The sequence below is a fragment of the Periophthalmus magnuspinnatus genome, chromosome 12 (assembly GCF_009829125.3).
Source record: "Periophthalmus magnuspinnatus isolate fPerMag1 chromosome 12, fPerMag1.2.pri, whole genome shotgun sequence".
Taxonomy (NCBI): Eukaryota; Metazoa; Chordata; class Actinopteri; order Gobiiformes; family Gobiidae; genus Periophthalmus; species Periophthalmus magnuspinnatus.
In genome coordinates this window covers 5410583-5423950 of record NC_047137.1, presented here as the reverse complement: position 1 = coordinate 5423950, position 13368 = coordinate 5410583, and the positions used below count along the sequence as shown (strand labels likewise).

The 13368-nt window shown below is 38.5% G+C and overlaps 1 protein-coding gene across 1 annotated transcript in view; it reads right to left on the bottom strand.

Moving 5' to 3' along the window:
* The window catches only part of mmp17a (matrix metallopeptidase 17a), a 156186-nt gene that overhangs the window by 23302 nt on the left and 119516 nt on the right, over positions 1-13368 (bottom strand). The window contains exons 4-5 of the mRNA XM_033976347.2: positions 10276-10565; positions 116-292 (exon numbers count right to left, since the gene is read on the bottom strand). Coding sequence (XP_033832238.1) covers positions 116-292; positions 10276-10565 — 467 coding nt within the window. The remainder of the gene's footprint in view (positions 1-115; positions 293-10275; positions 10566-13368) is intronic.

The window sequence follows — 13368 nt, the reverse complement described above, 5'->3', positions numbered from 1 at the left end:
CAATATCATTTCTGAGGGAATAAGAGAACTTGGTTTGGGCACTTCGGCTTTAACTTCATTCTGCGTTGCGTTCATCAATATTTTCAAACCATGTTGGTCTTCCTCCCAAACGTACCATAGAGCTGCCACACTCGTACTTTGTCTTCATAGGGCAGGTCGTACTTCAGAGGGTCTCCCACAGGACCTTGGTAGTACGGCCTCATGATGGACTCTATGGCCGACGTGTGCACCAGACCGATGGCATGGCCAAACTCATGCACCGCCACAGCAAACAGGTCCATCCCATGAGAGTCTGGGGAGAGAGACAAAACAATTAGTCTTTGTTACACATTTATACTCTTTCAACTATACATTCTAATTTGAAAGTATTGTGGACTATATGTTGAAATTATGTTCAGACAAATCATGTTTTGAGGTGGTTCAGTCTGTGTTTTATGAAGGCAGATTTGTAAAAGTTGAAATAATTCCAAAACCCCTATATGTGCTATGTCTCAGCATGAATTACAAAAACAAAAAAAAATCATATTGCCAATCAAAATATATATCAGCATGCAATGGTCCAGCCCTTCATAACCACAGACATAACATTCAACAAGTCCCAGATCTGAAGATGAGTTGAAGGAAATGGAGGGGTGATGAAAAAAAGTGTACACGTATGTTCCCTTTCACAAGAACATCATGTTATTTTACAAACTTTTTTCGTATTGGACTGGACAGTAACAGCGTGAAATGAGGGACAGAATGTGAGAATATTGTCAGTTTGGAATCAATCTTATGACAGAGGCTGGCAGAGCGCCTTACATGTGTGCTTCAACCATACCCCTTGGCCATAAAGCAGTATATTGTATAGAGAATATACATAACTACATACATATTGATACTAGTCAATGTTTTCTGTGCTAAGGCAACAGAGAGTTCCTTTGGATGTATACACAAAACGAGGTAGTCAATATTTTACCAAAAGGCTGAAAATAAGCTGTTTTTGTCACCTCAGTTATTATTAAAATCATAAATTACACACTCCAGATTATGACAGACGATTCATCAGATTGTAAAACAGAACAAATAATGAAAATCTGTCTTCTGCTAGTGTTATCACCACAGCACACTGCATATAGTTCATACTCATGTGTTTTTCTTTATAACTTGTATACCAATGAGTTATGAGTCGATTAAGCTGCTGAACCTCTAGTTTAAACCAAGTATAAGTACTGTTAAAGACCTGGGTTAGATCTGGTGGTACTCGAGTAGCTAAATATTTTTATAAATGGTACCTGCTGTGAAATAAAATAAATACTTTCCATAGAATAACTGTCTTTTAGTGTTGGGAGCTAACAAAATATATGTACTTCTTTTATTTGTATACAGTTAGAGATCAAGGGAATACAATGTGGTATTGATCACGCAATACAGGCTTCAAACTGCATGATTTAGTGAGAACAATAGAAAACACAGCTCTTGAGGATGTATGTTTTTTCCCCCTCTTCTATTCAATGATAAAACAAATGCAGAACAAATGTTGCAACAAACAAAGCAGTTTGTTTTTTTTAAATTTGATATTGCATGGTTTTTTTTTTCAGTATAACACAATGCAACTCAATCTGTAATTATTCCAAGTATTCAGAATACAGTACGCTGATTAGACAATTTAACAGAATACGTTAAAAAATATATTCACATGCAGACATTCAGGATTTTGTAACTAAAAACAAAAAGTAGGGTGGTCAAAGGTAACGATAATCATATGCTAATCAATACTAAAACTAATCGAAACTAGATACTCGTTTGAGCAAGTATTGATACTAAAAAAGTCACATTCACAGGACAGAAATGAACCTTTTCTGAATAGCTTTAGAATAATCTGGAGCAGTATCAGAACAAGTATGAGATCACACGGACTAGTATACGTCCATGGACCACTATGGAAACTACCTGGATGACTGAGGGTTTGCACAGATATAAGACCGCATAGTAATATAAAAGAAAGTACTAGTATTAATGTTGAAAAAAAAAAAAATCATATATTATAACACTATTTCAAAGCATTCTTCCCACCTCTTGTCTCTATACCAGCCTCAGCTCTGATCTTGATCACATTGCCCCCTCCCCTCTCATAAACTTTGTGCCTTTATTGTTTGCACCGTGAGCCCTGTTTGTCTGTTTATCCCCTTCACTTGCCGGCTCCATAGGTGGCGAGTGTGAGAAGCGTGACAGGCAGTTCTGGTGGCTTTGAGTGCTGTTAGGCATGTGCTGTAGTGAGATAACTATGGTAATACTGCCAGAACCCCTGGGCTGCCAATCAAAACCTGAGTGCGGAAAGACACCTAAAGAGGCTGTGGGCTATTACGATGCATTTCCTCGATGTTTAGGGGAAAAAAAAGAAGAGAATATGAAGAAGGGAAAAAAAAGAACTCCTCAAAACTCCTTGTCTGGCACTACTGAACAAGACAAAAGCTGGGGTTTAGAGATTTACATTTGGGGGGAAAAAAAAGGAAGTTGACAATATGAAATGATTTGAACCTTTGTGTTTCTTGCATTGCTCTTTCAAATATGATTTAGTTTATCTCACATATTATGCAAAGTTGACTTTTAGCTTTTAACCATATACATTGTTCCCTCATTCAAAAGTATTTAGCTTAATTCACGCTGGTTTCATTAATCCTAAAAAAAAAAAACAAACAAAAAAAAAACAAAACATTTGCCATAGAACCTCAGATAATGGTTTGAATTTTCCGAGCATTGTTGCATCATAAGTAAAAAGAAACCCGCTGGCAGACTCGTTGAAAATATTTCTGACGTCATTATCAGCTAGTTTTTCTTTTTTTCTACATGGTAATTCCCTCTGCTGCCAGTAGATGTCGAGCTGAACCAAATTAAAGTATGGGGAGTGCCCAAGCTAGGAAATAATGTGTGTGTTTTTTTTAATTAGCCATTATCATGAGACATCAAAGCAAAGGTACTCAAGAGCATGTTTATGGGCCAATAACAATGCTAATAATGCGTTATATTTGTCCTTCTAATTAAATCAATTAAAAATAATAAAGTAGACAATCTTACATTTACTCTATTATCGCAAAAAAAAAAAAAAAGAGCATATGAAAAGCAGAAAGCCCCCTCCAAAACTCCTTGTCTGGCACTACTGAGCAAGACAAAAGCTGGGGTTTAGAGATTTACTTTGGAAAAAACAGAAGTGTACAGCAGCGTGTCGTGCCAAGCTAGCTTAGAGTTCCTCGGTGGCACAGCTGAAGTCTGCACATTGAGTTAACCTCGCGTCAGCCAGTCTGTACTTGGTTAAATCTCAGCTCCCAGACTAAAGACAAAGGATATCGGTAGACATTGTGCGTTCCTCACCTGGGATCACGAAAAGCCAAATGCCAGCTCTAATCTAGCCGCACATACGGAGCAAACAGAGCAGCCAGGAAAGGTGGCCACAAAAGAGGATCTGGTGGGACAGAGCTGGGATTGAAAACAAAGTAACGTAGCATGGGATGGTATTTGAGTGCTATCTGAAAGTACCTATAAAGGTCCTGTGGGCGACGTCCGGGCTGGAGCTAGCAAGATTCACCAGAGAACATGAACAGAAATGTCTACTGTGATCTCCCAAACAAGAGTGTTAAGTGATAATTCTGCCCTTTTGTAGTTCATTTTATGGTCCGTTAACGCTTTGTGTGATACTTGAACTTCAACTAAGACAATTACAGGCACTCTTTATCCCGTTTTTCATGCATTATTAAAATATCTCCAATTAAAATATAAAATGTTTCAATATTGTTATCGAGATATTCAGTTTGGTCAATATCACCTACATGTAGTCCCATCAGTCAAACTATGCTACAGTAGTACAAAAATTCTTCATATTATTCATTCAGCTGACGAATATGAGGGGGCAGAGTACTCCTTATTCTAGTGCAGCCTGCAGAACAGAGTTAAAAGTTTAATAAGGGCTTGTTGAATGCATGCGGCTGCAAACAGTACACCGAAGGCTATTCTTTTCATTCGGTCATAATTCCACGAAGAATGGCCTGGAATTACCTTCACCCCCACGGTTAGCTCGCGAAGGGTTAAGGACGGTTTCACAATGTTTCAGGCAGATTAATTATACACACATGGGTGAAATTAGGAGATAAAAATAAAGGGCCAGACGTCAGAGGCAGTTTAGTGGTCTAGTTTAGATGAAAGCTTTGGGAGAGTGCCTGGATCAAAGAGGAAGATGGGGCCGGATAATGGAGTCCTCAAAAATACATGTAAAATAGGTTCTGCAAGAAATAAAAGGCAGTTGGGCAAACTAATTCCATAACCAAACACTACTAAAATGATTTATTAGGAAGTATTGTCTAATAATATGATTCATTAAATGTGGAATGTTAATATTTAATGTCATATAATTCATGTTTTTATTTCATGCAAGTCAATGAGAAACAAGAACAAAGTAAATATGCATATATCATATCACATAATGCCTCAAGCGCATTTAACATTTTGTTTTTCTTATATAGGCTCAAAAAGGAGTGGGAAGAAGAAAACGGTATTGAATGCCACCCACACAGCAACCAAGATGCATTTGAATGTATATTATGTATTCATTTGTTATTATGATTCAAAACATATAAAGTTCTTCATTCCCACACAATTCACATTAAAGGTGCAGTATGTTACTTGTCTTGTGGTGTTCACCTCCTTTGATTTACAGTTTCTGTTTGTTGGCTAGGTCTATTGCGCTACCTTACGTGTGAACTGTGCCTGAGTCATATTTGGCGCAAGTATTCAGGGTCGCTAATGAGTGCTCTCACACATATTAGTATAATGGCTAGCCCTATTGTTTTCCGTGTTAAGATTTAGGTCTGAGGATGGAGATATAAATAGGAGATAAATGATGTCTAAAGCCCCCATTCCTGTTCCAAGATGGATCATCTTTCCTTACAAAAATTGCCTCTTTAACTCCCCTCTCAAACCATTTCTTTCCTTTGGCAAAGATCTGTACCTCACTGTCTTCAAAGGAGTGGTTAGTGGCTTTGAGATGGAGATGAACGGCTGACTGGAGTCCTGAGGTGCTCTCGCGACTATGTTAGTACAATCCATCTTTGAACAGGAATGGGAGAATTAGACATTATTCATCTCCTATTTTTAACTCTATTCTGAGACCTAAATCTAAACAAGGAAAACAATAGGGCTAGCCTGTATGCTAATAGGTGTGAGAGCAGCCATTAGGGGCCTGAACAATTATGCAAAATATGAGTCAGGCACAGTTTATACTAATCTTCTTTTACAATAGTGCAAATTCACCAACAACTCCCAGAAATCCTCCCCCAAGCCTGAACAGCAACAAGTTTGAGAAGCCTTGTCCTCACCTCTGCATACCACCTTTTTTTTTTTTTGACTCCACTCTGCCACCAACACTACTTCACAGAAAACAACTATTTCCTCCCAATTTGTACCTGGTTCAAATTAATCTCATTTTAAAGTTTAAGCAGTGTTTAATGATGAAGCTCGGGTCAGGAGGTCTTGTGACGCTACCTCTGAGTTCTGCCTCCTACTCTAGCCATTATCCAGCGCAGACAATCCCCCGCACACCAAACAAATGAAGATTGCTACTGCCCACCGTACATAAAAGACCACACCAGAAGAGATAGGAGATCATCAAACCAGAGGAGTCTTCACTGGTGCAGCAACAGGGAGGGGAAAGCTATATGGATATGTGCTCTATGAGATACAGTATGTGTGGCCTCTCCAAACAGCAGCATGGTATCAGAAGAGGAGGGACAGTATAGAGTGAGAGCTGGTGCGCTAAAGTGAAAACAAATATAGGACAATGTGATTTTTGTGATATTTTTTTCATTATGGATGTTTTTATCGCACTGAGAAACATAGAAAAAATATACATCGTCAGTATGAGTAGGCTTGCGTCTCCACAAACCTGACTCTTATTTGGCCTGGAGAAGATGATAATATTCCACATTATTCTTCATCGAGAATGTTCCTAAGTATGGTTTTAACTTTCTTTTTCCATGGAATCATGAAGCTGACCTTCTACCAGTAGTGTGTGGTGACTTTTATGGGCAGGCGTCAATATTTAGTTGGTAAAAATTTAATAACGCCACTAATAGCAAATTAGCAAATTTATTTTTACTGATATATTAAATGCATAATGCCATTTGGAGTCAAATTAGAAAGGCCTAGATCCACATGGTTTATTAATATTAGTTTCTGTCTGTCTGTCTGTCTATCTATCTATCATCATTTTGCATCTAAAAACATGTGAGTGACATATGACAGCTCTACACATGTGGAATGCACTAACAGCAACAGTGCACTGGTCAGACAGGTGCATGGTCAGACAGGTGCATTGGTCTCCTACCAGACTGTGGCTCCTAGCTGCCCCAGCCGCTGTCAATCCACTGCTCCATCCGAGCCATCCTCCAATCCACACAAACTAGCCCTGAAACTAGCTCATATTTGAGTAAATGACTGCCTGTATTTCTAACTAGCACCTAATCATTACAGATGTGAAACTACAAACAATGACGTGTTGCTAAAAGCTACTTATTTTAGACACTTGTAGAAAGTTGCTGCTGCTGTTGTCCTGCTGCACATGCACCCTTACTAAAAATCTCGTATATATATGGGTTTATTCAGTGCTGTTTGAGCCGACTGGCGGCTGTGGCCCTCAGTACTAAACTAAAACAACCGGCTGGCACATGCTGAGTGTGTGGAAGTATACTGGCGCAGCATGGCCTTGGTAGCACTGGACAACAGCACAAGTTAGAGACATTTGGGAAACGCATTTGCTGCAGTGTGTTCAGTGACTAGTAAGATGTAGTAAACTTCAACCATGACTTCAACCATGCTTCAAACAGGCAGAAATGAAGGGAAAATTTGATTATCTGGATAAAATTTGAAACAATTTAAATATAAATAAATACCTGGCCCAGAAGGTCAATGCTTCAGGCTAATGATTTGAGTTGGGTACACCAGTGCACCTAAGATTTTCATTTGGGGGCACCAGAAAATGATTTGGTATACCAAAGCCCAACATTTATTTAAGCCATCGGAATATATTGTCCTTAAATTGCTTCAACAATAAGGAATAAAAAAAAAAAAATTCTCTATACTACACACTTATTAAAACTATACTACACATATATTAAAAAAAACAAAAAAAACAAATGATATTTCAATAATGACTAGTTATATCTATTGAAAGTTATTTATTTGATCAAATAATGTTAAGATTTTCTCTTTAAAAGTAAAACAGAGTGAGTTATAAGTTTATAAGTTTAATTAATACACAAATCTACTAAATAAATATTGGCTTCAAAACCTAGCCGGCTTTTAACAGGTCACTATTTTATGTGCAGAGTGAGACCTCTTACTTCAATTTCAGCAGCTGATCTTTGATGTCTTTTGCCATCGAGACTTATTTTCTTTTTCACCTCGCACAACAACAGCCTCATTTAAGTAACTAAACAAAGTATGGAGGATCTACGGGTTTGATGCTGCCCTTTAAAAGGTAAATACAGTGTCTCATTCACAAATAGATGAGAAAGCCAAACTTATGAGCTCTGTGGTGCGTTTAGCTCTGTGCACCAGAGCGTGGCCTGAGCACACCAGCCTCAGCTCCAGCTGGCTTTATTGAGAATTAAAGTTACCAGTTGTCATATACCTCAGGGTGGAAGAGCTATGATGAAGGGTAGTGTGCAAAACTATTATTAGTCCATTTGAGTGCATAGCAGCATACACAGTAATATTTCATCTACAACAATTTCAACCTGATGGTGTTGGTTGCACCATACTCTATGCATGCTGGCACAAAAATGTCATTATTATTTAAAATATTAATATAATGTTATAATATGTGAATACAATTTAAAGAAAAAAATACAACATATAGTGCAAGATGCTATGGCCAAGAGGTCACTGCTCCCATCAAACTGAAGTGAGGGGTTTGTATGGTCTTACTATGGGTTACTATAGGCTTTCTCCAGATACTCCCACCACCCAGAATAGCATATAGAGTGTTGGGGCACTGTTGGTCTAAATTGCTTTTGAGACCCTGGCTCTGGTCCAAGATCCTTCTGCCTAAAGCCTGTAGGTTCACCAACCACCCACATCCCCTTATGGATGAGAATACAGGATGAATACAGTATCATAAGGTCATAAAAAAATGTGAGTATTGTATTTTACAGTTCACAACAGTTGAGTCAACCTCATGCTAGTGCTGTTTTGTGGTAATGATAGTTTATGGAATTATTAGGGATTATTTTTCATTCTTAGATAATTGTAAATGACCCTGAGAAAAGAATAAAGAAATCTGACTATTAAAAAGTCCAACTCTGTTTATAAATGTGTGTATGTGGGTGTGTGTGTGTGTGTGTGTGTGTGTGGGGGGGGGGGGGGGTACAGATGTATAAACAGCTCTTAAGGTCAAAATAAGTCCACTGTGTAGTGTCTGCAGCTAGTTATAAAACTTTTAAGAATCAGGAAGTGCATGATTAGCATGCTAGTTCTTGTTAGCTTTCCTGTGTTGACAAAACTTCACTCTAGTCTCTGAAAGTTGTGGAAAATACTCATAAACTAATCACAGTAAATAATTAGGATGCTCAGAATGCGTAAGGTAAGTGAGGAAAGACTGTGGACCACTGCAAACAGTTTAACATAAACTGGTACTCTATGGGTCCACTTCATTTGAAGGAGTGACTGCAGCCCTATACTCCAGAGCCCTGAGGTCAGCTGACCAGCTACTGCGGTGCCCAAAGACAGGCTCAACGCAGTTTAAGACTAGACTGAAAACCCACCTCTTCTTCATGGCATTTAATACTAGCTAGACAGGATATCTTGGTGTTTATTGTACTTTTTGCACATATCATGTTATCTGCATATTTGTTTTTGTTGACTTTTATGTGAAGCACTTTGGTCAGTAAAAGTTGTTTTGCATGTGCTATATAAACTTGAATTGAATTGGTTCTGTTTTCACGCTTTTAATAGAAAAACACTTTTAGTAAAAAAAAAAAAAAAATCAGGTACAGCAGATAAAAACATTTGCCCTATTAAAAGTTTAAACACTGACACAGATAAATCTACATACTAAAGATTACAATTACAATTGAATTCAATAGTATTCCCATTGTGTTGGCTCATAGGCGGAGAGATTAAAGTGATACAAAAGCTATTCATGTCTGTTCATCTGCCTGGGATAGCCATCACCGCCCCTCCCTATGTTCTGCCATTGTTCTGGCAAATAAAATATTAATCGTGCAATCTGGAACTCCACCAAACAGCAGCGCCCCAGTAGTTTTGGTCTGCTGCACAGTCTGTACACTAGTTCACATGATAGACCATACACACTGAGATAAGATAAGCGGATAAGGACATGTGATTTAAACAGGACACTTGGGGTTCTTGGTCATCACAGACTTTATCTGGCTAGTGTCCTTGTCAGTATAAAGAACACTGTTCAATAGGTGGGTGTGTTTCCTTGGCCTATTTCACTGAAGATGCTATAACAGTTTCAGGAAATGAGCTACAACTAACAACATTCATTTTTTCTCTATCAATTCAACCATAACCAGAGAGTGTCCAAAAGTAGTATAAAAACTGGACATTGCTTTAAAAATAGGGGTAGGAATAATATCTGAAGAATATAAACTAATTAGTCTTGTTTAAAGACCAAACACTTAAACTCAACCACATTTCAAATAGAGCTATTAACTTGGGCAGTACCTGGAGGACTGAAGAAAAGAGTGAGAGGGAAGGAGAGGTGGGGCCTCTATATGAGGAACAGTGTAAATGGTTTAACAAGTATACAAATTTCAACATCCACCCAGCCTGCAGCCAAATGTTTGTAATCAGAAACACGTGGCTGTAAACAGGGCAGTCCTATGTGATGTCATGTAGTACTTGAAATTCCAGTGGCTGCAAGTATACATAGCTTGCAATAAAATTTACAGAAAGGAACTAGGAGCAGTAGAAGATACTTTTAAAACACCATATACAGAGTTTAGCAGCAAAAATGTTGATTTAGTGTTTAGTTCCAAGGGTTTTCTGGACACTTAAAGTCAATGCCATTCTGTACCAGAAGTCTCCCTAACCAGAAATTACAATCATTTCAATGCAGACTGTATTATGTATCTTGCCCAAGGGCACAATGGAAGTATACTATTGCAGTATACTTTGCCAGAAATGCACTACTGGGACAATGTGGAAGGTGATTTAAAAATAAAACAACCATAATTTTCCTCATTACAAAGCACAACAATATTACTGTTAATGATACCATACCTGGTGATCTGAAGGTCCAGGCCTCGTCATCGTCAAAGTGCGTGTCCCCGGCCGTAAACCTCTCTCCAGGGAAGAAGGCGTGGGCCACCGTGCCTCCGGGCCCATCGAAGGGGTAGCCGTCGTTGTGGTCGGCTTTAGTGAAGTCGATCTGGATGTCTGCGTCGCTGCCCGCCACCTCATGGAAGTTGAGAGGGGCGATGTCACTCCACACCTTTAAGGCATAGTACATGAGAGCTCGCACTGTGTCTCTGCCCAGCAGCCCAGCCGAGTCCTTAGGAAACGTACGCACCCTGCAAGACAGATAACACAAGACATCTGTGCTGTAATTGGACAAGGCAAACTGACATAATGTTATCTTAAGTGTTCATTGCACTGACAGAAAAACACATGAATAATGTTCCTTCAAGAAAAAAATCCCAGGAGACGACGGGTGTTGTGGAAAAGACATGGCTTGAAACATGCTACTTGCCTGGCCAGCCAAAACCATGACAATACTAATTTGACAAAGATGTGTGTGAGTTAGGCTTTGCATTGAAATTTTGAGTCACAATTATTATAGCCAAAATTATTGTGGGTAACGATTCTATAACGATAATTATTAAAGTTGCTGACAGTTTAAAATTTTATCGATATGAATAATTATAATTTCAATATTATGAATAAAATTATAGAATTGTACTTTGTTATCAGTGAAACCAACTCCAATCTAGTGGAGAACATTATGGAGAAGTATCTTTTTCTGCACATTCTGGTGATATAGTGATGATTACCTTTGCTGGTGATTATTGTCTACCCTTTTTATCATGGTAAACAATATTATAGTTTATTCTCCTATCCCTAGTGTGAGTTTGGGACATCTCTCCCCAATTTCCGTTTGGAATTTCCGTTTGGGACACGATTGACAAGCAGATTAACCAATCAGATTAACCAATCAGAGAAAAGCATGGTCTGTTCGTATCAAAACAAACATAGTAGCTTGCGTACAAAAGGCTGAAAAAAATGGCACAGAGAACATATTTCTGCAAAATCAACCGATCAATTGAAGTACTGAACGATACTTACTTACTCCCTGGTAAAAGAAACATATATTTAATTCTGGTCCACATTTGAGAGACACATGCTACAAATTAGTAGCTGCATTGGATGTTACTTCATGGCATGACATGTTACTTATGTTGTAGCAAATTCAACTTTTATAGAACACAAATACTATAGTTTAAACTACTCAAATACTTACGTTGGAATACTTTACCAATTTAATCTCATTGTATCACTGAACAGTATAGAGAAAAAAAAGATGAAGAAGAAGATACATAACATATAATTGAGTATTATTCAGTTCATTCATTGGATTCACCCTGCCACTGCATCCAACAAATCAGTGTGTGGATGCAAAACAACTTTCTTCAACTAAACTCAGACAAGACTGAAGTCATCTTCTTTGGCCCACAGAAACATAGAGAAAGTGTCAGCAGTCATCTCTCTCTCTAAAACCTTCAAATCAGGCTAGAAATCTAGGGGTAATAATCGACTCAGACTTGAATGTTAACAGCCACATCAAATCAATAACATCGGTAGCATTTTACCAACTAAAAACATTGCAAAAATCCAAGTTATACTGTCAAAGCCAGACTTAGAGAGACTTATCCATGCATTTGTCTCCAGTAGGTTAGACTACTGTAACGTCCTGCTCACTGTCCTCTCCAAACGAGCCTTAACACAGCTGCAGTACATCCAGAACACTGCTGCTCGGGTCCTGACCAGAACCAGGAAGTACGAGCACATAAGTCCTGTGCTCAGGTCTCTGCACTGGCTTCCTGTAGCTCAAAGAATAGACTTTAAAGCAGCTCTGCTTGTGTATAAGTCTCTCCATGGCCTAGGTCCAAAGTATATCTCCCACATGTTAGTGCCATATGAGCCGTCTCACACTCTGAGGACTTCAGGGACAGGCCTCCTGCTCGTGCCCAGAGTCAGGACTAAACATGGGAAATCAGCGTTTAAGTTTTATGCAGCTAAAACCTGGAACAGTCTTCCTGAAGATGTGAGACAGGCACTTTGACAATGTTTAATTCCAGGCTCAAAACGGTTCTGTTCAGCTGTGCATATGACTGAAAGGTTTTTATTCTGCACTCTTCTCTTTTAATGGTAAATTTATGATGATTATTTGTGATTATTTATGTTTTGATTTGTGTGATTTTAATGTCTTTCTTATTCTGTAAAGCACTTTGAATTACCTTGTGTAGGAATTGTGCTATACAAATAAACCTGCCTTGCCTTGCCTCATTCAGACATTTCTTTGTGGAGTGGTCAAGGGTGGCTGGAGCTTTTTCACTGCCACTACAAGTTAAAAGCGGATTCTTTTCTGGACAATGGCTGATAATCTAACTTTCTCGATAGTGAGAGAGAACCTACATAAACACTGGGAAAAGGGCGACCTCCACAGAGAATGTGTGTTTCTTACTGAGGCAGCGAATCAGAGGTGCAAAGACCAGGTCATGGCCAGGTCAAGGAGACTCCAAAACACCTTTCTTTTTGAGCCACAAGGTAATATGACGTAATAAGGAAGTAAGTATGAACACAAAATTGCTATTTTAGTTATTTGTTTCTTATGGCACGATACTGACTATTTTACATGCACAGCAAAGATCTGACCATTATCTGATTTCTGGAGTGATCAGACTATTGAAATGCCATGGAAACAATTATATCTGATGTAATGATTTCTTTCTGATTGTCCACAAGTGTGCAGGCTTTGACAAGGAAAATTATGCAAAAAAACTACTAATGTGGCAAAGACAAGCTGAAAGTAGGCCTGTCACAACATTTCACCAAATAACAATAGAGATGCACCAATTCATGTTTTGATCAGCAGATGATCAGAAGTGACACCAGTCAGTAGCTTATCTTATTATGACAATTTATGCACACCAAATAGAATATCATCTGAACTGATACTGTACAACTGATAACCGATACAACATGTTTCTGGATCAGAGCTGATACCCTTCACCAGTATCACTATCGGTGCAGATCCAATCCTCTTCTAACCCCTCTACCACCGTGTATCACTCAGTGTCACCAGTTCAATTAAAC